Source organism: Corylus avellana, chromosome 10, assembly GCF_965113065.1.
Source record: "Corylus avellana chromosome 10, dhCorAvel1.hap1.2, whole genome shotgun sequence".
NCBI classification, from domain to species: domain Eukaryota; kingdom Viridiplantae; phylum Streptophyta; class Magnoliopsida; order Fagales; family Betulaceae; genus Corylus; species Corylus avellana.
The window spans coordinates 12,355,591-12,382,057 of NC_142499.1; the positions used below are offsets into that span (position 1 = coordinate 12,355,591).

At 41.3% G+C, this 26,467-nt stretch overlaps 2 protein-coding genes across 2 annotated transcripts; one reads left to right on the forward strand and one right to left on the reverse strand.

The window, feature by feature from the left end:
- Positions 1–1,291: 1,291 nt before the first annotated feature.
- On the reverse strand, positions 1,292–2,962 carry LOC148583359 (uncharacterized). Its single transcript, XM_088511378.1, has 5 exons — positions 2,338–2,962; positions 1,937–2,241; positions 1,670–1,789; positions 1,490–1,510; positions 1,292–1,384 (listed from the first exon to the last, which is right to left on the reverse strand). Exons 1-5 carry the CDS (start codon positions 2,960–2,962, stop codon positions 1,292–1,294), a joined length of 1,164 nt encoding a protein of 387 aa, XP_088367504.1.
- A 3,236-nt stretch (positions 2,963–6,198) lies between these two features.
- LOC132162643 (F-box family protein) lies at positions 6,199–26,259 on the forward strand. The gene is made up of 5 exons (XM_059572924.2): positions 6,199–6,515; positions 6,583–6,756; positions 6,837–6,999; positions 7,081–7,220; positions 26,005–26,259. The coding sequence occupies exons 1-4, from the start codon at positions 6,274–6,276 to the stop codon at positions 7,216–7,218; spliced, it is 717 nt and encodes a 238-aa protein (XP_059428907.2). The 5' UTR covers positions 6,199–6,273; the 3' UTR covers positions 7,219–7,220; positions 26,005–26,259.
- Positions 26,260–26,467: the final 208 nt, after the last annotated feature.

Sequence of the window (26,467 nt, forward strand, 5' to 3'; positions counted from 1 at the left end):
TAGCTAAGTGATACGCACTTCAAACAGAGAATACCCCAGAATCAATACCTTACCACACCATTACATCTAGATTATCAATTCCGCTTATGGGAATAGAAGAAATGGCTCGCACCTCCTCATGATTAAAATTTTCCCGCAAGCGTTGAGAGTCCCACCAATTTGTAACTGGATTGATTAATTCCCTTACCTTTGCAGTAACAGAATAGCATCTTGGTTGACTATGGATCATAAAAGTACTTGGTACTGGGGTCCATTTTTCCCCCCAAATTCTAGCCTTCGTCCCATCTCCTATCCTCCATATTAACCCCCTTTCAAGCAAATCAATAGCTCAATGAATGCTTCTCCATGCATATGAAGGCTTTGATCCCAATCTAGCTTCTAGGATCGAGCCCCTCAAATAATATTTTGCTCTAAGAATCTGAGCAGGTAGGCTGTCCTGATCATGGAATAATCTCCAACATTGCTTGGCCAATAGAGCTTTGTTGAAACACCTGAGATCTCGAAATTTCATTCCACCCCTTGATTTTGAAACTCCCAGTTTGCTCCAACTCATCCAATGAATTTTAGACTCATTTTTTTGGTGACCCCACCAAAATTTCTGCATCAAGATATTAATGTCGGAAGTCAATCCTTTGGGAAGCATGAAAATGCTCATGCTATAGGTTGGTATAGCTTGAATAACTGACTTCAATAATACCTCTTTCCCAGCTTGTGAAAGAAAGTTCAACTTTCAATCTTGCATTCTCTTCCACACCCTATCTTTTATACTCTTGAAAGCTTGAGATCGTGATTTGCCCACCAAAGCTGGTAAGCCAAGGTACTTATCATATCTCTGCGTTTCCAGGATCCCCATCAAGGCCAACATAGTTTGTTTAACATCCGGCAAAGTATTTCGATTGAAGAAGATTGAAGTTTTCTCCTTATTCAGTCTCTGCCCCTCGGCATTCTCATATATCTGTAACAACTCCGACATCTTCCCCCAATGGTGAGGATTGGCCTTACAAAACAAAAGGTTGTCATCTGCAAAAAAATAGGTGACTTATGCAAGGGCCTTTCTTTGAGGTAGGAACGCCAGTGAATGTACCCTGAGACTCCGCCCTTGTCAACATGGAGCTTAAAGCTTCCGCACATAAAAGAAATAAATATGGCGATATAGGACTCCCTTGACGAATTCCTCTGTTTGGAATAATTCTCCCCGTGGGAATGCCATTCACAATAACTGAATAGGTGGCTGAGCTAACACACATCAAAATGAGTCGAATCCATCTACAATCAAAACCCATCCTATGCATTACTGCTTCCAGAAAACCCCATCCGACCGGTCATATGCCTTGCTCATATCTAGCTTAACCGTCATATACCCATCTTTACCCCACATATGTGCCTGCATAGTGTGTAATGTCTCATAGGCTGCCAGGATATTATTTGAAATCAATCGGCCTTCAATAAAAGCACTCTGATTCTTTGAGATAATATGTGGCAAAATTACCTTTAGCCTATTAGCCAAAACCTTAGACAATAATTTGTAAAGTACATTACACAAACTAATTGGGCGGTAGTCAGTTACTCAAATAGGGCTTTTAACTTTAGGAATGAGAGCAATGTAGGTGGAGTTAATATCTCTAAACAATTGACCAGTATTAAGAGATTCAATCACAACTCTACTAACCTCTGGACCCACAACACCCCAGTGTTTTTGGAAAAAACATATAAAGAACCCATCTGGTCCTGGAGTTTTGAGTGGGGACATTTGATTAAGTGCTATTGGGACCTCTTCAACTGTATAAGGCTACACAAGAGAGGCATTCATCTATGGAGTGATACAAATCTGCAAGCTCCTTAGGCAAGAATTCGTGTCTGACATTGTTTGAGTAGAAAACAAATTACAATAGTACCGAGTAAAAGCCTAGCCAATGGCATCCTGCTCCTCACATACCCTTCCCTCATCATCTAGAATCTTGTAAATATAGCTGGATTTACGCTTCTGGTTTGCACACTCATGAAGAAACTTTGTATTCTGATCCCCTCCTTGCAGCCAATGCTCATTGGCTCTTTGCCGCCACCTTAAATCCTCTTGCTCTAGTAAGGAATTAAGTTCTACCTTTAGAGTTTGGATTCTGTGTGAATCAGAAAGGCCTTCTTGAGCTTGAAGTTCACCCAACAATATTTCTTTTTGCTTAGTTAAGGAACCCACCTGATTGCCATTTACCTTCTGCCAACCCACCAAACCATCCTTACTTTCTTTGAGCTTTTCACAAATTCCTAGCCAAGTGTTCACCCTTCTCTCTTTCACCTTCTAGCCTTGTTGAACAATTTTTTTACATTATGGCTCCATACCCCAGTAGGCTTTGTAGTGGAACCCACACCCTTCACCCCTTCGTGCAACACATTTCTGCAACCTTAGAATAAGTGGGTGATGATCAAAATTAAGGGTTGCTTCAACTGTAACTTCAGCCTTAGGGAAAAATTCACACCATTCCCGATTTGCAAGAACTCTGTCCAACCTCTCTTGTGTGAAATCCCTGCCCTCCCTTCCATTAGTCCAAGTATATTTGGGACCCCTGAATCCAATGTCATACAAAGCACAAGTCTCCAATGTATTTTGAAAATCCTCCATCAGACCCCGAGCACGTCCTCTCCTGCCATATTTCTCATAATTATTTAAGATCTCATTAAAATCCCCTGCACATACCCATGGAAGAGGTTCAAATGTTCTCCGAAAATTCAGTAAACTCCAAGCCTCCTTTCTTTTGTGAGATTTAGGGTGGCCATAAAAACCCATAAATTTCGACGGGTTATTTGAAGATCCAGACTTAACCGTAGCATTTATATGATGTCTTCTATAATTCTGAATTTCAACATTGACTTCATCACTCCAGAGAAGAGCTAGACCTTTACTCCTTCCCAAACTCTCCACCACAAACAAGTTTTTGAATCCGGTTTTAATCCGAACCACCTCCATTCTTTTCATGTGAAGCTTGGTCTCTATGAGAAAAACCAAACTGGGTTTCTTAGTTTTCACCAACCGGCGAAGGTCACAGACTGTTTGGGGGTTCCCAAGCCCCCTACAGTTCCAACTTAGTAGATTCATAGAGGTTAGCAGGGCTGAAGAATAGCCACCGCCACCCCTGAACCAGGTGTTTCTTTTTTCAGATGTTTCCCCATTCGGTCAACAACTGTATTTTGATCAATATGCGAATTACCTTCCAAAAATACACCTTATTTCCTCTTCCCATTGGGATCATTCTGCTTTACGGTTGAAAGGGTTGTCTGACCATCCTGCGTGTGTCGTTTCCAGTTCACTGTTTCCTTCCCCGCGCATTGTGGTTGATTATTGACTTGATGGACTAGTGAACCAGAGTCCTCACTTGAACCTGTAGACATGTCCTAGGTGGCCAAGGGACCAATTCTTGTACCCTGCACATGTGTAGGCCCCTCCACTTGAGTTGAGAACGAAATGGGCCTAGATGAAACATCTTAAATCTCCTCCATGCCTGAAGGCGCTAAACCAATAGGATTACATGCACTTTCCTCACCATGCAAATTATCCTTTGAGCATAAAGCCACCTCGCCTGCATGTCGTGCCATACAGTTTTTGACACCAAAACTGTTGGTAGCAGTTATGAAATTAGAACTCCCCTGTAGTTTTGTAACCTTCGTATTCATGTCCTCATTAGTCGGCCCATTATGAAGTGTTGGAGATATTTGACAAAACTCCTCTCGCCTGATCTCTCCCCAACTGCTTCACTTCCCCCTCCGTCGTCGGCCATTGCCGGAGACGACATCCCATGCCTCTAACAATCCGATTGATGTAGACTGTTGGTTTCCTCTGTTGAAGTCGGTGAAGACCTATTATCCCAGGGTCTTGCTCCTTCCTCCAATCAAATGGCGTGACTCTCAGTCAAAGACCAAATTGTGGCTTCACCTCCTTTATCCCACAACACCCTATAGCTCCATGACGGATCGTTCCACACAAAAAACAGAAATGGGGCCCGCCTTTCATATTGAAAAGGCATCCACACCGAGTTTCCCAATAACTTAATATGCCGACCTCGAGGAATAGGCTTGGTGAGGTCTAACTTCACCCTCACTTGCAAATACTTTCCCCAGCCAAGGCCTTCTTCATCTGTTTCAACCTCTTCAATGTTGTGCCAAATACTACCTAAATTAATACATAATATTGAGTACGTTTTATTCGCAAGTACACAAGATCAAATGATAGTATAGCAGGCAAATACGAGATCATTCCCACGAGGATTGCTAAATTATGTTTAGAAGTAATTTCCTATTTAATTAAAAGATAGAATTTCATTGTCATGATTGAATTTAATATAAAGAAAAAAAACTAAAAGATAAATTAAAACTAAAAAGGATTAAGGTTTTGATATCCACCACTAATCAGAATAATTAAGATAACAATATGCCAATGCGCCAATCATATTGGTATATTTAATGTTTGCCAACCTAAGGGTATGGGTGTCTACTCCTTAAGCTATTGATATCCCTAAGCAACGAATTAGGCATGAGTGTTTACTCTAATTCTGTTCTTTCTTAAAGGATTTAGCATGGGTGTCTACTAAGTTCTTCTTTAAAGAAGCATAAATCTGTACAAATTGACAAACACATGACGCCTAGGGCATGGGTGTCTATTCTTGGTTCCTCATGTTGATTAACCCAAGAACCCGGTGCGGATTTCTTTAGTTACTTTTATTAAAACCAGGGCTCGATCATCTAAACTGATTTAATTAACTAATCCATACTACATGCATATGTTGATTAGGCAAATACATATGAGAAATTCAAGATAACAGGAATTAATCAAGTTAAATACACCAAAATATAATTGTAGCAAAGACACCAAAATTGAAATCATAAATAGTCATGACTAGGGCTTCAATCTAGCCCTAATTAAAATATAAACTACATAACAAAAATAAAAGGTGTAAAAGAAGAAAAACCCAAACTCCTCTTAATCTAGCCTTCAGTTCCTTTCCAGAGCTTGTGCCTCTTTCTCCACACCCTTTTCATAGAAGCTAAGAAGTCTATTTCTAGGCCTAAAGAAATTCTAGAAACACTAGTAAACCTAGAAAATTCATAGGGTTTAGTCCTATTACAAGTGGGACTTGGAATACCCTAATATGGAAGGAAAGGGCATTCTGGCCTCAACTCACTGTTCTCCAGCGCATGGGTGTGATCGATTGCAGCCCGTGTGCGCTCGATCGCATGTCTGCGATCGAGTCTCCTTGTGTGTGCACGAGCGCACGCCTTGCGCTTGTCTGGTCATTCCACTTGTAGTGCGCTCGTTTGCAAGTCCCCTGTGATCGATCGCACTACCAGAGCCCCCAGCTTTTCTCAAATTTGCTCTTTAAGCTTAATACTTCAAGATTTTCTTCATTTTCTTCCAAAGGCCTACGAAGACACAGAAAATACAAAAAATGAATAAAATGGCATAAACTAATAACACTAAGGAATTAACACATATAAGTTTAAGGGATTAAAATATGAATATTTTGGCACTTAATATTCAACCATTCCTATTGTGGAACCAACTTGGTAACCAACGGTAGAACCCATACATGCTAATGGGAGGTTGAACATATGCACCCAAAACATTGCCTGTTTGAAAGGTATCTTTGAAGGAGGCGTTAAACCGTCGAACTCTTCCAATGCGAACAAACTTCCTTCAAACACCCAAGGTCTATCCTCCAGCACCCTAGACTTATCCCATGAATGCTCAAAATCAACCAAAAACAAATTCTCCCCCAACACCTTAAAACATGTTGACCCCATTGGCTTCCATAATCTCACCATAGTAGTCCTGAGAGTATCCTTCCCAATTATCCTATTAGCAATTAGTTTTCCGACTAAACACGAATTTCCTCTCGACACCACCTCTTCAAAAGCTTGATGTTGCACGATAACCTCCACACTTTCCCCTTTGAGAAGTTTTGAAGTTTGGGAACTTGTCAAATCGCACGATAATTCAAAGGCCTAAAGTGAAGTTATTCCAAAGTTATATTATTTTTTATTCATTTGGTAAGTGAATAGTGAGTACTTTTTACTCACTTTTTATTTTGGGTTAAAATAGTGAGGCTGAAATTTATTAAATTGTCTAAAAAAAAAAAAAAAAAACTAAAAAAATAAATTTTTTTTTGAGGCCGCCAGGAATTCTCTTTTGCGGCCGGCGCTAGTTGTGTTGGTGGTGGAAAATGGTTAGATGAAGCCAAAGTGGCATAAGGACTTATTTCGTTCCTTGGAAGTTGGAAGAGTAAAATGTCAATTCTACCGGACGAGCTGTGGAGGCGAATCCTTGAACTCGGTATCCAAAGCGGCGGTTTTACCTACAAGGACCTCTGCTGCATCTCCATCTCCTGCCGACTCCTCCACAGACTCTCCGGCGAAGAAGCGCTCTGGTCCCGCCTACTCCTCTCCGATTTCCCCTCCGCCTCTTCTTCTTCTTCTTCTTCTTCTTCTTCTTCTTCACCGGTCAAGCCTAAATCCCTATACAGAAACAGGTGGATCCTTCTTGCAAGTATTGATGAATTGGATAGGAGTATTAGGTTTTAATTGTTTGGTTTTTAGGTATGAGAGGGAGCGAGAGAGGAAGATGGCGGCGCACAGAAGGGCAGTGCTTAGAAAGGAGAGTGAAATTGCAGAACATTCTAGAAAGCTTCGAGGGATGGAGACTGGGTTGGCCGAGGAGGGCGAGAATATGAGGGCAATTCTCGCAGAATTGTCAAATCTAGGAAAGGTCAGGTAATTGCGTATTCAATCAATCGTTGTAACAGAAGACTTTTTACTGGTTTGTACCATTCGATTTGTCTTGTGGGTTGCAGGGAAGCTTCAGTAGCTTTGAACGCGTGGCAGCCGGAGGTTGTCAGAGGTAGGCATAAACAAATAGTTGAGCAATGCGCAGTGCCTGTTGAATATCGGATGCATGCTCTGGAGATGGAACTTAGGCTTTGCAAGCACCGGATTTCGGGGTTTCGGAGAGGCCTTGTAAGTTTTGGTCATCTTTCACTTATTTTTTGTTTGGTTGGACTTGGGTGTATCTGTGTATGTGATGTTGTTTGGGCGCAGAAAGATGAGAAACCAAGGCTCGACACGGCAAAGCAACAGCTGCTATCGCTCAACTATCACCCTTTACGAGGAGATTATGCGGGCTTCAGTGGGGGGGACAATCAGAGTAACATGAAGCGAAAGAAAAAGAATCCCTGAATGTGAGGTTCATTTTATATCAAATAAACTGTGCATTTGCTTTGTGATAAATGGAGTTACTATTATGTCATGCTTTTTAAGTCTGCCTCTTTTCTATCGTATTCATCTCTTAGTTTTTGCAGTAATCATGGATGTGATCAAATTTGGGCATTCCGTGTGATGACTTCTGAATGAATGAGTTTCAGTTATTATTTCATGCATACTTTTATATTTTAATTTGTGATAGTTTGGTTTTGTAATGAGTCTTCCGGTTAATACTCTTTCCAAGTTGGCATTGCATTTGCAGCCTTCTTTCTTGATTTTCTCCCTTGTTTCACCATCTGCTGCCCACAATCACTTTTAATACGTGACCATCCCAACAAAGTTACATTTTTTTAACATGTGTATGCAACCCTCTTCTATAATATAATGCTGTTTCCAAAACAATGGGATTTTGGCTCCTGTTTTTCTGGGCAGCGTTCTCACCCACCAGACTGATGTTCTTCATGCAATGGACTTGACATTGGAGAAAATAGAAACACCACATGTTAAAAGACTTTTTACCTGGACCCTAAGATGTGAAGACCTTCAATTGCTGAACAAATGGTTAATAAAGGACAAAGAGTTTGGACAAGGAAAACAAGTGGTTAGCAAACCATGGACTGAAGAGTTATGTACTCTTAGACAGTTATTTGAATTGATCAGCTCCATGAATTGTGGACATCCAAAATCTGGCAACCGTGTTTCTATTGTAAGACGTGTAGTGAAAGAGAACATCCATAGAAGTAGTAAGCACAGCAAGAAAGGAGGAAAAAATATATGAATTTTGGATGTATAGAACACTCAAGAGCAGTGTCTTAAGGTGCTACAGTACTTATAAGAGGCATTGAGGCTTGTTTCTTACTGTTTCCCAAATTTACTAGTTTCCTTTCTGGCTGGTATGGGGTTGAGTAATTTGATTCATTTTGGATGAATTGCTTTTGTGAGTTTTGATGATCTTTGGTCCAAAATCTTTTGGTGATGTTTCTTTATGGGACTTAGTATCAAGTCCTTGAAGTAATTCTCCATCCTTTGTGGAGAAAATGGTGGAGAAAATTGCTAGAAGGTTGGCCTCTTGGAAGCGTTCTTATTTGTCCAAGGGGGCGAGGCTCACCCTCATCAAGAGCATCTTATCCAATCTTCCCACCTATCTTCTGTCTCTGTTTCCCATCCCTATCTCCGTGGCGAATTGTATTGAGAAGATTCAACGGGATTTTTTATGGGGAGGTTTCAAGGATGAGCCTAAGTTCCATTTGGTCAGTTGGCACGAGGTTTGTTCTCCGATTGCTAAGGGAGGTCTAGGGATTCGGAGCTTGCGCCTTTTCAATCAAGCCCTCTAGGGGAAATGGTTATGGAGATCTGCAAATGAGGAAGAAGCTTGGTGGAGAAGTATCTTGGTGGCTAAGTATGGGGTGGTTTGGGGTGGTTGGCGTTCAAATGTTCCTCGTGGAACGCATGGGGTGGGGTTATGGAAACACATTTGTGGGGTTTGGAGGTCGTTTCGGTGTCACTTCAGATTAGTTCCTGGTTTGGGGAGGAAGGTCAAATTTTGGGAGGATTGTTGGTGCGGCGAGACGCCTCTCAAAGATGTTTTTCCGGGTCTTTTTAATATAGCCCGCAACAAGGATGCTTCTATTGCATATATCCGGGAGTGTGTAAATGGGATGGTGCACTGGAATGTTACTTTTACCCGTAGTATCCATGATTGGGAGGAGATGGCCTTAGCCTCTTTCTTCTCGCTCTTGTATTCGTCTTTGATCCGAGGGGAAGGGGAGGACCGAATGTGGTGGATTCCTTCAAGTAAAGGGAAGTTCGAGGTCCGTACCTTCTACAGGAGGCTTGCCTTTAAGGAGCCTAACCATTTCCCGTGGAGAAGGATTTGGCGTACTAAGGCTCCTTTGCGAGTGGCGTTTTTTGCATGGTCGGCCGCACTTGGGAAATCTCTCACGCTGGATAATGTTCGGAAGAGAGGTATTGTTGTGATTAATCGTTATTGTATGTGTGAGGCGGATGGGGAGTCCGTGGATCATCTCTTCCTTCATTTGTGGGGTCGCGCGCAAGTTGTGGGAGGTCATCTTCTCTCGCTTTAACTTGAGTTGGGTTATGCCTCGTCATGGAGATGTTTGCCAGTTAGTGGGCGGGAGGTAGTACTAGTAGTGCTGTGGTTTGGAAGATGGCTCCCCTTTGTCTCCTATGGTGTCTTTGGAAGGAAAGGAATGCGAGATGCTTCGAGGATTTGTCGAGGAACCTCGAGGATCTTATTCACTTCTTTTTGTACACCTTATTCACATGGACAGCCAGCTAGCTTGCTCCTTTAGTGATCAATTTTTCTGATTTTCTCTTTATGTTCTCTTCTTCTTTCTCTCTTACTTAGTCGCTCTCTTGTATACTTCCTGTGTACTTGGGTTGCGCCCCTCTGCGCTCTTAATGCATTATTACTTATAAAAAAAAAAAGTAATTCTCCATCCTTTGTTAATGACACTTTATTTGATATCTTCTTCCTTCTTGAACTTAAGTCTGACTTCTACAACTGCTCCATAAATGAGCTTGGACAATCTAGAACTTGTCTTTAATTCTATTGGAATCGCTAATCAAGTGACATTGGTTCTCTTCTTACTCAAAAGGAAGTCAAAAACAAAACTTGTGCAATGATTGGGTGGAACGAACCAAAGATTTGAAACATGATGACATGAATGAGAGTGTCCTGAAAAGTCCATCTATCACCTTAATTTGGTGGTAGACTATCTTCGTTAAGTTTTTTCTTGGATTCTTGGATTTGTCAATAATGACACCGAGTTTCGGTGCTCAAAAGACCACAAATTGGATAAATTATATGTCTATGCTTAAACGAGATTGAAGAAACAGGTGAGCTCATAAAGAGGAGTTTTGAGGTATTAATTAGTGATCATATAATTGTTTTAATAGATAATGTTAGGATTTGACAGTAAGTCGTCTTTCATAGTAGGATGAAGATTTCAATCGTATGCAATTGAGGTTGCTTAAAGGATAAATTTTATGGGAAAAGTTTAAAGATTCCATAAATATTATTTGGAGCCCTATCAATGGTTCAAGTTGGTAAATGATCATGGTATTGTATAAATGATCAGATATCCAGATTGAGGTTTGGAGGACGATAAGTTGGAGCTATAAAAGAATAGAAAGATGAGATTGAAAAGCATTATATTTTTACACCATTTTCTTCCTTAAGAGTATTTGTAAGTGGTAAAGATTAGATGTGCAAGTATGAGCGATGATCAAATCTCGAGGACGAGATTTTTATAAGGAGGGGAGATTGTAATACCCTAGGCCTCCTAGGGTAATTTTTATAAGGATTGCTTGCTGTTTTATATTTTATTGATTGTTTGGTTGCTATTACTTTAATTATCTCTAATTTACGTGGGTTTAATTGAGAGGTATATTGGAGGAATGAAAAAGACTTAAAAAGAGCAAGAAAGTCACTATAGTGGAAGTCTTCTACCTAACAAAGTCTGGCCAACCTTACCTAGAACACATTAAGGTCAATGTAGTGGAAGTCTTCTACGTAACAAAGTCTGGTCAGCCTTACCTAGAGCACTAAGGTCACTATGGTGGAAGCCTACTCCCTAATAATTTCAGCTGTCAAGTGCATATCCAGGCTGCCAGCATGTATACCACACCCTACATGCCATACACTCTATGATTGTCCTCAAAATTCAGTTCTCTCTTCCTCTCTTTTTCTCTCTCTCTATTCCTTATTCCTCCAAGCTAAAACCTAAAAGTCTACAAGCCAAAATCATTGATATCCCTGCTGTACTAGAAGCTGCAGTTTCTGTCCAGATCCTATGCAAGTATCTTCAAAGTATTCTTCAATTTGATTTTCTTACCCAATCTTAGAAAAGAATTCCTCCATGTTTTATTAACCTCCTATGTCTTCTTTATGTTTTATTAACTTCCCTATGTCTTAAATATTCCCAAATCAATGCAAGAAACTGATTTCCTGCATCAAACAGTTTGCTGTCCAAGAAAACAGAACCTATCTCTTCATCTTTTCTCCTAAGACAGCTGGATGTTGGTTAGGTATGGGTTCTAATAATCCCTATAATTGATGTATAGTATTAGTTTTGTGTATAGCACGACGAAAATCTAGAAATACATTGATAAGTGTACTAAAGTTGATGTTTGATCTTCCTATACCTGCTGTCAACGCTAAAGGAAGTATGTTAGTTCTGATTTCTTCTCTTGAAAGACATGAATATGGTTTGTAAAGTTGTTTTCAGGATTTTCTTAAATATGTGACTTTAGCATAACATGTGCATGAGTTATGGAGTATGTTGCATCGCATTATAAGGACCAAACACTTAGATTAGGTCGCTTCAAAATTTTCTACAGCATTGTAGTCACCAAGAAAGATGATTTGTTTTGTTCTTTTTGGAAAGGTACTTTGCAATAGTTGGACCTTAGAATAGAACTTTGTTTGATTTATCTTCCTAATAGTTCAAACCATGTGATTATTGGACACTTGTAGGATTTACAGCGAAGTAATCTTCGCTAACATGTTGCTGGAATTACAGCACACACAAAAACACACTAGTTGAATCATGAGGTCTTAAAAACCTCTATTCTTACCCGAAGTCCAGATCTGTCTAGGGAACCTTATGGTGACCTAAGGATCCCATTAAGATTAGTAATATGTAGCATTAACATCTACACTTTAGAGAGCACGAAAATAGATTCACTTGGCATGATCCATATGTAGTAATTGAGCATATATACATAGCATGATCATTCAAAGGAAATAATTGAACTTAAAATATGTAATAAGTGCCTTAAAGAGGAGAAATCAGATCTGCCTTTAGTGTGGAAAGCAATGTTTAGGAGGATAAAACAATGGAAAAGGATGGATGATTTACGAGATTGTTTTTTTTTTGATAGGTAAGTAACTGATATTATTAAAAGCGTGAGGTGCCCCAAAGTACACTGGAAGTATACAACTAGGAACACCTAACTAGAAGGGGAAAAGCGTACAAGGAAATCATCATAGCTAATCGAAACCGGAAAAACATATGCTACAGTCCAGAGATAGAGAGTATGGTAACAATAGGCTAAAGTGTCCTCAAAAACATATGCTACAGTCCAGATTTACGAGATTGTTAACAAGAGTAATTATTATTAATGTTTTCTTAGGTTGCTAAGTGAAGAGTATTGAACTATGGAAGCTAAGGAGTGAGGTAAGGGGATATGATCATAAATGTAAATGATTTTTATGAAAATGTTTCCGCTACGTTATGAACATATTCTAAGTATGTTATGCTATTTGATGAAAGTGAATGAAACAAAGGAAAGTAAATGAAAGAAAGAAATTAAAAAAAAGAGAGAGAAAGGAATGGAAAGGAAAGAAAAAAAGGAAAGAAAGAAATAAATGAAAGAAAAGTAAATGATTGTTTGAATGCATGAAATATTTTAAAATATTTAAATGACCGTATGACTAATGGTACTAAAAAGGGGCGGGGCCAGCCATCTTGTATGGTCCGCTGGGAAAGGCTAACTTGAGTGCACCATAGTTTATCAGGTAATGTTTATATCCTTGATGCGGTTCCACCTAGGGTCACTGAATTGGAACTGGGATCCTTGTGATCGCCAACCCTTACACACAAGGCGTAAATGTGTGTTGGCCACCAAGAGAAAAAACGAAAGAAAAATGATTTTTATGATGTGTGATATCATTTTTTTAAAGGATGATGTTTTATTGTTCTAAGAAGAAATTTTCTCAAGTTCTGTTTATAAACAAAATTAATGATGTTTTGGAGCTTAAAGATGTTGTCAATTTTATATATTGTATGATGTATGTACTTACTGAGTATTCAAATCGCCCTTTTATATATTTTTGATGATTTTAAAACAACCAGATGAAGTTATGGATGGTTCTACATGCTAGGGAAACTAGAAGTCTCCGTTGAGAAGTTGAATACGTGCACCTAGCACGTTGATGTTGCTCCAACATACTTTATTTGATTAGACTAAAGGTTTAAAGTTTTAAGTTATATGAGATGAGCTGTATTAACTGTATATGACGGTTTTAAGTTTAAATTATTATGAGATTTTAGTATTACTAAATTCTTAGTCTCTAGAATTCTTAGGACATCAAGAGAAATGCGTACTATCGCTTTCCTTCGGGAAGGGGGTGTTACTAACTTAGCCTCGTCTGGGTGCCCTGTTTTTGGGGCTGTTGGCTCAGAAGGGCACCTCATGAGTGTGTCTAAACTAACTTGTGCTTCAGACTATGTCGATGGTGACTTAGCCTCATTAGGTGCAGGTTGCAGACGTCTTTCCCTCTATGGTGGAGCCTCTGGCTATTGTTTTCAACTTTTGGTCCTCTCCCATAGTCGGAATTTGCTGATGTGATCGCTAAGTTGGGTTCTTTACCTCTTAGACTATCTTTGTTGAACCATGACAAAATTGTTGGTAGAACTAGTCCGTCAGGAGGTCTGCCTTATCCATTTTGATAGGATAGTTATTTTGGGGAGTGGGCTTTTGTTACTGAGAAGGGTAAGCGCATTTGCCAGACCTTCCTTGATTTTAGTATAAAGTCCCATTGTAAAGCAAAGCATCAAACTCATATTTATTACCTTGCACCAATCTAGATGTCGAGAAGCAGTTGTGAAAGAGGTTGGTTCAAGTAAGGTGAGACAATGGTAGCAATGAGAGCCATGGAGATGGGGTACCGATAGTGCCATTGGTAAAGAGCTTGGGATTGGCAATATTATTTTGGGAGCTGGTGCCAATAGCATGAGGACTGTAGGAGGAAAAGTAATAGGCCTATCAGCTTCAGTGGATGTAGACAGTGGACTTGACTCCATCATAGGTCCAATAGAACGCACCTGCTACCATCATCACCATTCGTACTTGATAGTTCATCACTATCAGAAAACCCAATGCGTCCAAGAAAGCCATTTGCATACTTTACAATGTTGACCACATTTTCCATTAAAACAAACTTTGGCTTCAGATGTTGTGCTAAATTCATATAAATCTCAAGTTTTGTCATCATCCAACGGATTATCTTTATTTCTAAAGCAATTAAACCCACTTTTCCTTGAAAAGGTGCTAAAGGTATTTGAAATTCACAACCCATCGATAAAGAAGCAACAAACATAACTTAGTGAAAAGATTAAAGAAGAAAGAACAAAAGAAAGAAAGAAAGAAAGAGAGAGAGAGAGGGAAAGGAAGAACGGGTTTGCGTCACATAGCCCAAAAGAGAAGAGAATGAGTGGAGTCTCACCACACAAGAGGAAAACTATTGTTATAAATTTTAAGTTTGATTATTCCATTGAGTGTACCTCTCATACAGACTAAGATACACTCCCTTATTCAAGGAAAAATGGGTTTAATCGCTTTAGAAATAAAGATAATCCGTTGGATGATGAGAAAAATAAACTTGAGGTTTATATAAATTTAGTACTACATTTGAAGTCGAAGTTTGTTTTAATGGAAAATGTGGTCAAGATTCTAAAGTATGCAAATGACTTTCTTGGACGATATGCATTTGGTTGTCTAATAGCGATGAACTATCCAGTACGAATAGGGATGATGGCAACAAGTGCATCCTACTGGACCTATGATGGAGTCAAATCCATTGTCTACATCCTCTTAAAATGATATGCCTATTACTTTTCCTCCTACAGTCCTCATGCTATGCGCATCAACTCCCAAAATAATATTGTCAATCCCAAGCTCTTTACTGATGGCACTATCGGTACCCCATCTCCATGGCTCTCCTTGCAACCTATTCTCTTTCAGTTGGCAAAGGCAAGGCCCTGACGGGCTTTATTGGTGTTTGGGCCAAAATTGCTTTCAAGCCCAAAGATAAGCTTATATCCAAGTGAAAAAGGAATACGGGTCTTAGGCATTTTGCTCCGAGCTCGGTCTAGGTGAAGGGCCTAGTGGCTCATGATGCTCAACACAAAGGTTCTTCCACTTTGAGCAACGCAAATGTCTCTGATGGTGTTCATCTTCCCACACCGGGTGTGGAGGGGAGCATGGTGAGGGCTTATGGCTCTGCCAGTGGTGACTTAGCCTTGTCCGGATGCTTTGTCTTCAGGGCTATTGGCTTAGAGGGGAATCTCGCCAGTGTGTCTCAGGTAACTTGGGCTTTAGAATATGCCAGTGGTGCTCAGCCTTGTCATGGTGCTCTATTTTGGGTGTATCTGGCCCAAGTGTTCCTCGGGAAACTTTTTCAAAGGCCTTTCCTATTTTTCTTGCCTTAGCCTTTGTCGGAGAGAAGACAGAGCCGATAGTGGCATGTGAACTGCAGGTTGCATACGCTTTGCCTTCCATGGCGGAGCCCTTGACAAATTTGTTTGTAGCTTTTGGTTCTAACCCCCCTCGTCAGAATTTGCCAATGTGATGGCTAAGTTGGGTTCTTTACCTCCTGGACTATCTTTGTTGAACAATGACAACATTGTTGGTAAAACTGGTCCGTCAAGAGGTTTGCCTTGTCCATTCTGGCAGGATAGTTCTTTTGGGGAGTGGGCTTTTGTTGCTAAGTGGGGTAAGTGGGTTCATTGCTGGACCTTCTTCTCTCCAATTCAAATTCTCCCTTAGTGGTATTGCAGGGGCTACTGATAGTAAAGAGATGGTAGAAGGCTCTGTATCTGCTGTGTTGATTGGGTGTTGTGTGGGGGTTGTGGGTAGGAATGATGCTTTGGTAAACCGACCTTCTCTGGATATGGTTATCTTTGGAGGTGCCCATTGTTGAGATTCCTTTTAGGCAATGGCTAAATAGAACAAAGTAGGGACAATTCCTTCAAATTGGGTGTTGCAGATAGTGAAAGAAATCTTTCATTCTAAGGGGCTTTCGTGTGAGGGTTTTGAATAGGAGCTTTTGGCCTTGTTTACGGCCATCGAAGCGAGTCACTCTGTTCTGGGGTTAGTCTCTTACACGAATTTGGGTAAGAAAGGTTATAGAGAAGTAAGAAAGTTATCTTGTTTGATTAATTATGATGCGAACAGCGACAATGCTAGTCGCGATAGAGTCAAAGGGAGGGCTGTATGTGATTATTTTCTAAAGCCCTACTTGATATCGTAGAATGTGAGAGGGTTGAATGATGGGGATAAGCGCCAAAGAGTCAGAAATTTACTTTGACAGTGGAAGGTGGTATTATTTGTTTGCAGGAGTTTAAATTGGAGCTCATCTCAAACGGTGTAATGCATAGTTTGGGGTGGTGTCAACATTTGGATTGGTGCTACTCAGCTTCTAGAGTGGCCTCCGGTAGAAGTCTGCTTATGTGGGATAGGAGGGTTGTGGAGAAGGTCAAAGAGTGTTTAAGGGAGTTTACGGTTGCCTGCTTCTATTGTAATGTCGAAAATGGTTTTCCTTTTGCCTTGGCGGGGGTTTATGGGCGAAATTCCAATTGAGATAGAAGGTATTTGTGGGAGGATTTTGTTGGCTTGATTAGTTGGTGGAATTTGCTGTGATGCATTGAGGGCGACTTCAACGTTGTCCCTTTTTCTGAGTGAAAGATCAAGTAATGTTCTTTTTGTCCCGCTATGTTGGAGTTTTCTGATTTCATTTCGGCGCAAGGTCTTATGGATCTCCCCCTCATAGTGGGACTTTTACGTGGTCTAACATTCGAGATTTACTTGCTTGGTCAAGGCTTGATAGGTTTATTGTTTTCCTGGATTGGTAAGCTAAGTTTCGTGATTTATTTCAGAAAAAGATGCATATATTGTGCTAAGATCATTTCTCCATTCTCCTTGAATGGTGGTGGTATTCATGGGGGCAAAAGATCTTTCAAGTTTGAAAGTATGTGGCTTAAGGTTGAATGTTTTGTGGATAGGTTGAGGTTGTGGTGGTTTTCTTATTGCTTTCAAGGTTCTCCTAGCTCCATCTTGGCTGGAATGAGCAGATATTTGGTAATGTGGAGGCTCATAAAAAAGCTCTTTTGGATGAGTTGCATGTTCTTGATGGGTTGGAGGAAGAGAGAGCGCTAGTTGTTGAAGAAAACAGAGTGAGCACTAGTTGTTGAAGAAAACTTGAGTAAAATCATGGTTATCAGTGAGCTGGAAAAAGCTACCTTATGGGAGGAGATTGGTTGGAGGCAAAAGTCTAAGGCTCTTTGGCTAAAAGAGGGCGATTAATGCATGAAGTTTTTTCATTGGGTGGCCAACTTCAATAGGAGACACAACTACATTGAGACGCTGGCTGTAAACAACTCGGTTTCTTCTAACTTACATGCTATCAGGGATCACATTGTGGAATTCTATTATGGACAGTTTTAAGAACAATTTCAGTTGGCGGCCTAAGCTGGATGGCCTTGCTTTTGACGTCATTGACATGGAGGAGGCCTCTTGGTTAGAGAGTTTGTTTAAAAGAGTGAGGTCCTTGAGGTGGTAAAAGGTGTGAATGGAGAGAAGGCGTTAGGTCCTGATGGCTTTTCTATGGCATTCTTTCCAGATTTTTGGGAGGTGATCAAGCTGGATATTATAGGGGTGTTCCATGATTTTCATACTTGTAGTAAATTTGAAAAAGTTTGAATGCCACTTTAATTATTCTCATTTTGAGGAAATTTGGGGCTATTGATCTTAAGAACTTTTGTCACGTTAGTCTTGTGAGTGGAGTTCGCAAGATTATTGCCAAAGTCCTTGCTAATGAGAAGGGTTGTGGAGAAGATTATTTTGCAGCCCCATAACGCTTTTGTTAAAGGTAGGCAAATCCTTGGTTTTGTGCTCATTGCTAATAAATGTCTGGGTAGGAGGATTAGAATTGGTGAGCCAAGGGTGCTTTATAAATTGAATGTTAAGAAGGCCTGTGATCATGTCAAATGAGAGTTTTTACTTTATCATTTTAGGATATGTGGTTTCGGGGAGAAATAGTGCTCTTGGATAGGACATTGTGTTTCTTCGGTGCGCTTTTTCGTTATGGTGAATGGCAGTCCGTTTGGCTAGTTCAGTAGCTCATGTGGGTTGAGACAGGGAGATCCATTGTCACCTTTGTTGTTTGTTATCGTTAATGAGCCTCTTAGTAAAATGATTACTACAACTGTTAATGGAAGTTTTCTCTCAGGATTCTCTGTGGGGTCTAGGCACTCTAGCGTCGTTAACAAATTGCACCTATAGTTTGCACTTATAGTTTATGGGGCTAATCTTGACCACCTATGCTATCTGTGCACCTTATTTTTATGTTTGGAAGTTGTTTCAGGTTTGAAGATTAATCTAGCCAAGTCAAAATTGGTTCTTGTGAGTAATGTCATTAATGTGGATGGGTTCGTTGGCATCCTAGGCCGCAAGGTTTCTCTTTTGCCTTTGTAGTACCGGTCTTCCGTTGGAAGCCTCTTATAAAAGCAAAGTCTATTTGGGATGGTGTTGTTGAGAAGATAGAGCGATTGCTAGCTAGCTGGAAAATGATGTACTTGTCTAAGGGTGGCAAGATTACTCTTATCAAGATCACCCTTTCCAATTTGCTTATGTATTTCATGTCCCTTTTTTCTCTCCTTATAGCCTTGTGGGTGTTGCAAACTGTATTGAGAAGCTTCGACGAGATTTCTTACCGTGAAGAGTTCAAATTTCACGTATTAAGTTGGACCAAGGTTTTCTCTCCATTCTCTGAGGGAGGGTTGGGGGTTCGGAATTTAATGATGTTCAATTCTGTTCTCTTAGGAAAATAGTATGACGCTATGCACATGAAAGAGAGGCTTGGGGAAAAGTTGTGTTGGACTCAAAATTTGGAAATTTGTGAGGTTGGTGGTGTTCTAATGAGCTTATTAGGGCGTATGAGGTGGGGTTATGGAAAAATATTAGGAAGGGTTGGGGGGAAGTTTTCAAGTCATACCAAATTTGAAGTGGGGGAATTTTGGCATGATTTGTGGTGTGGGAACAAGACCCTAAAAGAAGCCTTTTCCGATTTATATGGTTTTGCTTGCACGAAAGATGCTTATGTAGCAGCTCATTTAGAGCTTTCTAGTGGCTCTAATCAGTGGACTTTAAGCTTTGCTAGAGCGGTTCATAATTGCTAGGTGGATGTTTTTGCTGGGTTCTTTAGCTTGTTGTATTAAGTTAGAGGGAGATGAGAAGGTGAAGACGAGTTTTGGTGGGTCCCTTCCAAAAAAGGGTTTTTCAATGTTAGTTCCTTCTACAGTGTCCTAGCTTGTAATGATGGCCATCTCTTCTCTTAAAAGAGTATTTGGCAAACTAAAGTCCCTTTGAGAGCGACTTTCTTTTTCTCTGGATGGTGGCCCTAGGAAGGATCCTTACTGTGAATAATCTTTCGAAGCAGTTCGGCCCGTGGAGAAAGGGGAGGCATCGAATGGAGGTTCGAAGCTGGTGGATGTGCCGGAGAGCTCGTTGGGAGGCCTTGTCGCTCCAGTGGGCCTCGCCGGTAGTCCCGAGGTTAGGCCGATGTCTTGCGACAGGGTGTTCCATGCCGGGTCTGTCCCTTCGTCTCCGGCAGAGGTGCCCATAGAGGTCGTCCAGTCCAGTGAGGGGGCGGAGAGAAATAATTCGGCAAGTGAGGGTGGTCCGGGAGATGTTCCGACGGTGGGTCCTAGTTTCAAGGCTACGGTGGTGGCGAATTTAAGTGATCAAGCATCGGCTCCTCCGGTCGGTGAGCTGGACTGCTTGAAGGGAGGCCCAAAGTCTCTGGTGGGTGTCGCCGGTATCTATGCCAATTCCGAGGAGAGGTTGTTGTCCTGCGACAGGGAGGTCGTTTCAGCCCTGGAGTTAGCAACCACTTCTCTGTCAGAGGTGCCGACTAAGGAAGACGTGTTCAGTGAGGGGGCGGCGAGTCCGACAAGGGTTGACACTTTGGGAGATATATCGACGGCGGACTCCTTGGTTGAGGTTACAGAGACGATGGGTTCCCCGATGAAGACGCAGGGGCCTCTACCCAGTCTGGTGAAGGGGCTGGTCGACCAAGGTGATTTCAAGGGGGTCTCTGTTTCTGGGATTCTGGGTAAGCAGCCTAGCAGTGGGGTGTCTCCAGAACTCTCTGGGCCTGCTACCAGTGTCGGTGAGGAGGTCAGGATGGGAGGTTGTCAGGGTGATTCTGTGAAGGGTTTTCTGGGTAAGGAGACGGGGCGTGGCATATCACAGGCTGATAACCTGTATGGAGCTTCTACAGAAGTGGTGGGTTCTAGCTATCAGGATTCTTTTGTCCCAGATTCTGTTCAGGAGACACAATTGGAGGTGCAGGAGAGAAATTTTATCATTCAGGCTTGTAAGGAAGTTGGCCTAACTTGTGATGGTGAGGAAGGTAAGCTTGAGGAGACCATTGGGGGGCTTATGGCCGACAACAGAGGCAAAGAAGTGGAGAGGGCAGTGTGCACTCCTATTGTCAAAAAAGGTAAGAGGGAGCTTATTAATTTGCAGTCCTCTGTTAATTTTCTGGAGCTTTCATCAAGGGAAAGAAATAAGGGGAGGGTCAGTTGAGTTAAATCATGAAGCTGAAAATTCTTTCATGGAATGTGAGAGGTTTGAATGAGAGGGATAAAAGGTTGAGGGTTAGAAATTTGCTTAGAAGTTGGAAGGCTGATGTTGTTTGTTTCCAAGAGACTAAGATGGATTTCATTTCGTATAATTTAGTGAGGAGCTTATGGGGATGCCCGTATGTGGAGTGGTGTTTTGTTCCTTCCATTGGGGCTTCGGGGGGTATATTGCTCATGTGGGACAAGAGAGCTGTGGTGAAGGTGGATATAGCGTTGGGAAGTTATGTGGCGGCTTGCTCTTTCAAGAATATTGAGGATGGTTTCGAGTGGGCGTTTGCGGGGGTATATGGTCCTAACAGAGCTATTGCTAGGCGTTTACTTTGGGAGGAATTGGCAGGGATCATGAGTTGCTGGGACGTCCTGTGGTGTATTGGTGGGGACTTCAATGTCACTCTTTATTCTAGTGAAAGGTCAAGGGGAGCTCATTCTCTGTCGGCAATGAGGAATTTTGGTGAGTTCATTTCGGATCAGGGCCTCATGGACCTTCCCTTAGTGGGGGGAATTTCTACTTGGTCAAACAATAACTCTTGGTCTAGGCTTGATCGGTTTCTTGTTACCCCGGATTGGGAAGTCCGCCACCCGGACTTGCGCCAAAAGAGGTTGCTTCGGGTTTGTTCCGATCATGCTCCTATTATTTTGGACTGTAGCTCTCATGTGGGAGGTAAAAGGCCTTTCAAGTTTGAGAATATGTGGCTTAAAGTGGAGGGTTTTGTGGACAAAGTGCGCAGCTGGTGGGACTCGTATCATTTTCAGGGTACTCCGAGTTTCATCCTTTCCAAGAAGTTGCAAGCTCTAAAGTGGGATTTAAGGAGATGGAATGCTCAAGATTTTGGCAATGTGGGAGTTCGGATTAAGGATCGTATGGAAGATCTCAAAGCTCTGGATAGGGTGGAGGAAGAAAGAGGGTTATCCGCGGAAGAGATCGAGAAGAAAAGGGTGCTCGCTAGGGAGTTAGAAATCTCTCTCCTTCAAGAAGAAATTAGTTGGAGGCAAAAATCAAGAATCCGTTGGTTGAAAGAGGGTGACAAGTGTACTAAATTCTTCCATCGGATCGCTAATGCCAACCGTAGACAGAACTATATTGAGTCTTTGAACATTCATGGAACTACTACCTCTAATCAAGAGGTTATTAGTAATCATATTACTCGCTTTTATGAGTCTCTATTCACAGAGACCCTTAGTTGGAGACCGAGGTTGGACAATCTTCAATTCGATATGTTGGAGGAGGAAGAGTCTTCTAGCCTAGAAGTTTCTTTTGAGGAAAGGGAGGTGTGGGAGGTGGTCAAAAAAATGGATAGGGACAAGGCTCCAGGCCCGGATGGTTTTTCTATGGCTTTCTTTCAGGATTGTTGGGAGGTGATCAAAAAGGATGTCATGGCTGTTTTTGGGGAGTTCTATGATCGAGGTAAATTCGAAAAAAGTCTCAATGCTACATTCATTGCTCTCAGTCCGAAGTCGCATGGGGCTTCCGATCTGAAGGACTTCCGTCCTATTAGTCTTGTGGGAGGGATTTATAAGATCATTGCGAAGGTCTTAGCCAACAGAATGAGGGGAGTCATGAACCGGGTCATATCCAATCCGCAAAATGCTTTTGTCAAAGGTAGACATATTTTGGATTCAGTGCTTATTGCCAATGAATGCTTGGACAGCCGTCTCAGATCCGGGGACCCCGGCCTCTTGTGTAAGTTGGATATGGAGAAGGCTTACGATCACATGAACTGGAAGTTTCTACTTTATTTATTAAGAAGGTGTGGATTCGGCGACAAATGGTGCTCTTGGATTGAGCATTGTATCTCGTCCGTGCGGTTCTCGGTGTTGATCAATGGTTCGCCCTCCGGTTTCTTTGTGAGCTTGCGTGGGGTTAGACAAGGTGACCCTCTATTGCCTTTTTTGTTCATTTTGGTCATGGAGGCTTTTAGTAGGATGATCAATGCCTCCATCAGTAGGGGCTTCATCAATGGGTTCTATGTGGGTGCCAGGGAGCATGAGCGGGTTTCGATCTCCCATCTTTTTTTTGCTGATGATACTTTGGTGTTTTGTGGGGCAGAACCGGAACATGTTAGATTTATTAAAGCCCTCAGTATAGGCTTCGAGGCGGTTTCCGGGCTAAAGATTAATCGGGCCAAGTCTGTTTTGGTCCCAGTCGGAGATTCAGTTGAGACGGATGAGTTGGCCGGCGTCTTGGGTTGTGGCACTAGCTCGCTTCCCTTGAAGTATTTGGGTCTTCCGCTAGGGGCTTCCTTCAAGCAGTTGGCTGTTTGGGATGATATGGTGGAGAAAATTGCTAGAAGGTTGGCCTCTTGGAAGCGTTCTTATTTGTCCAAGGGGGCGAGGCTCACTCTCATCAAGAGCACCTTATCCAACCTTCCCACCTATCTTCTGTCCCTGTTTCCCATCCCTATCTCCGTGGCGAATCGCATTGAGAAGATTCAACGGGATTTTTTATGGGGAGGTTTCAAGGATGAGCCCAAATTCCATTTGGTCAGTTGGCACGAGGTTTGTTCTCCGATTGTTGAGGGAGGTCTAGGGATTCGGAGCTTGCGCCTTTTCAACCAAGCCCTCTTGGGGAAATGGTTATGGAGATTTGCAAATGAAGAAGAAGCTTGGTGGAGAAGTATCTTGGTGGCTAAGTATGGGGTGGTTGGCGTTCAAATGTTCCTTGTGGAACGCATGGGGTGGGGTTATGGAAACACATTTGTGGGGTTTGGAGGTCGTTTCGGTGCCACTTCAGATTAGTTCCCGGTTTGGGGGGGAAGGTCAAATTTTGGGAGGATTGTTGGTGCGGCGAGGCGCCTCTCAAAGATGTTTTTCCGGGCCTTTTTAATATAGCCCGCAACAAGGATGCCTCCATTGCGGATATCCGGGAGTGTGTAAATGGGATGGTGCACTGGAACGTTACTTTTACCCGTAGTATCCATGATTGGGAGGAGATGGCCTTAGCCTCTTTCTTCTCGCTCTTGTATTTGTCTTCGATCCGGGGGGAAGGGGTTGACCGAATGTGGTGGATTCCTTCAAGTAAAGGGAAGTTCGAGGTCTGTACTTTCTACAGGAGGCTTGCCCTTAAGGAGCCTAACCAGTTCCCATGGAGAAGGATTTGGCGTACTAAGGCTCCTTTGCGAGTGGCGTTTTTTGCTTGGTTGGCCGCTCTTGGGAAATCTCTCACACTGGATAATGTTCGAAAGAGAGGTATTGTTGTGATTAATCGTTGCTGTATGTGTGAGGCGGATGGGGAGTCTGTGGATCATCTCTTCCTTCATTGTGGGGTCGCGCGCAAGTTGTGGGAGGTCATCTTCTCTCGCTTTAACTTGAGTTGGGTTATGCCTAGAAGCGTCATGGAGATGTTTGCCAGTTGGTGGGCGGGAGGTAGAACTAGTAGTGCTGTGGTTTGGAAGATGGCTCCCTTGTGTCTCCTATGGTGTCTTTGGAAGGAAAGGAATGCGAGATGTTTCGAGGATTTGTCGAGGAACCTAGAGGATCTTATTCACTTCTTTTTGTACACTTTATTCACATGGACAGCAGGATGGCTTGCTCCTTTAGTGATTGATTTTTCTGATTTTCTCTTTATGTTCTCTTCTTCTTTCTCCCCTACTTAGTCGCTCTCTTGTATACTTCCTGTGTACTAGGGTTGCGCCCCTCTGCGCTCTGAATGCATTATTACTTATCAAAAAAAAAAAATAATCTTTCGAAGCAGTATGTCAATGTGATTGGTAGCTGATGTATGTATAAAAAGAATGGAAAGTCTATGGATCATCTCCTTCTCCATTGTGAGGTTGTTTGTGCCTTATGAAATATCTTTTCATTCGCTTTGAGCTGTTTTGGGTTATGCCTAACGGTGGAGATGACTTGTTCGCTTGTCGATGGACTTCTAGTGACATTAGGAGTGTCGATGTATGGAAGATTATACCTTATTGCCTCTTTTGGTGTCATTTGAGAGAAATAAATGACAGAAGTTTTGTGGACCACAACAAAACGGTGCAGGAGCTAGACTAATTTTTCTTCTGTACTCTTTATCTTAGCACAACTACTTTTGTTTATCCTTTAGTGCTTAGTTATTATGATCGTTTTGTTCTTTTTCTATTTTCCTAACTAGTTAGGTATTTTCTATTGTATGCTTTATGTGTACTTGGGTGCGTTTTTACGCCTTAAATAATATTTCGATTACTTGTATTGAAAAGAATTCTTGTGTTGGAATGTTAATACTTTTTTCCTTTGCTGGTAGGTGTTGTTCCTCCTTTAGCATTTCCCCTGCACAATGCTTTTTGTTACCATCTCTTTTTAATTTATTTTTTATTTTTTTATTTTTTTATTTTATTTTTGAACTACTTGGTTGCTATGTTATGTTCTGAATCTATTTCTAAGACACCCTCACTTATATTGGTTTTGTCGTTATGGCCCTCTTGGCAAACAGAAAAGAAACTTAAACTATATCTTCAGTTGCCTTTAATGTGGAGGATTTAGAGAGAGAAATCAGCACCTCTTTGAGGACCGCGAGTCCAATGTGCTACAAGTAAAATCCAATTTTTGAGATCTCTCTTAGACTGGGCTGTAGTCTATGTTCCTGATTTGTCCTCTTCAAATATTATTGATTTTGTTAACTCTTAAATTTCAGACGCCTTTATGGTGGTTCTCTCTTGTATATTTTTCGTGTTTGAGAGCTTTGCCTTTTTCTCTTAATTTATTATCAACTGGGCATTCTTGATGTTTGTAATATATGCTTGCATGTAGTTGGTAATTTGCTTTTATTTGATTTATGTGTGTCACAGATATACCAAAATGATCTTCTTGTATGTGAAGTCACAGATATACAACATGTTTGTTCTATGTACACACAAATATGTTGCGGATGATATTGGCTGTTTGAGAGGTTTGATGCAATATCTGGCCTCAATACCTCCCATATTGTATTAAGTATACTGAGTTCCATTGGATCAACTGTAAAATCTTGTTCACTTGATTTAATTGTTGTGAACTTGTGAAATAACGAGATATGTTTCTGTATGAAAAATTTCTAGTAACCCAACTGCAGCATTCCCCAGAGTAAATGGACGAACAGGGTTTGGAAATGGTACATATATTCCTTATTCCAAGTTTCTTTGGTATTTGCACTATTCATGAAGAATGATTTTTCTGAAAGAATGAGTTAATTACACAAGTGATAGCTTGATTGGTAATTTATTTGGGTTACAACCCTTGTATATTCTCATTCATGTTATTTATGGTCCTTTGAAGTACAAAAACTGCAAATATTATACGCACTGTGAGATTGAGGTGGAAAACACATTGTAACATGTAAACTTACTTGTTTGCACAGGGCATTGAGGAGCTTTGCAACAGTGGGACACTGATGATATTTTTGGAAGCTTTCCAATGGTATCAATTCTATCATTCTATGTACATGCGTTCGGACATAATTTATCCTTCTAGGGTCTTCCTTTTCAAGTTGAGATCCCTCATCTCTTCAAGGCACATTAAACATTTTACATTTATGAAGTGTTTTTGCTAATCAGTTGGATCATTGACAGCAAAATGGTTACGCATTACACTATCTTTTTCGTTCCTTGTGTTTTACTGGGTACCTAAAGATGGCCTGAAATTTGGTTGCTCCTGATATCCACCCAAAACCAGCAGAAGACTGTCGGAATAAATCTGGTATACCAGGTAGATTCTCTCCAAGGTTATTAGCCCAAACAGAAAAAGAAAAGTTAGCATAAATGTAAATAGGATTCTCACCATTCCATTTATGGTCCAGCTGTTTAAAGGTGGTAAAAGTATTA

What these genes read in the sequence shown, in the direction of transcription:
- LOC148583359 (XM_088511378.1), bottom strand. Translation starts at nt 2,962, where the DNA reads ATGGAGGTGGTTCGGATTAAAACCGGATTCAAAAACTTGTTTGTGGTG. An exon ending in GGGGTGTTGTGGGTCCAGAG is followed by an intron (nt 1,511 to 1,669) that starts GTTAGTAGAGTT and finishes TTATTGTCTAAG; the next exon opens with GTTTTGGCTAATAGGCTAAA. An exon ending in TTTTGGCTAATAGGCTAAAG is followed by an intron (nt 1,385 to 1,489) that starts GTAATTTTGCCA and finishes CACACTATGCAG; the next exon opens with GCACATATGTGGGGTAAAGA.
- LOC132162643 (XM_059572924.2), top strand. Translation starts at nt 6,274, where the DNA reads ATGTCAATTCTACCGGACGAGCTGTGGAGGCGAATCCTTGAACTCGGT. An exon ending in AAATCCCTATACAGAAACAG is followed by an intron (nt 6,516 to 6,582) that starts GTGGATCCTTCT and finishes TTTGGTTTTTAG; the next exon opens with GTATGAGAGGGAGCGAGAGA. An exon ending in CGGGGTTTCGGAGAGGCCTT is followed by an intron (nt 7,000 to 7,080) that starts GTAAGTTTTGGT and finishes GTTTGGGCGCAG; the next exon opens with AAAGATGAGAAACCAAGGCT.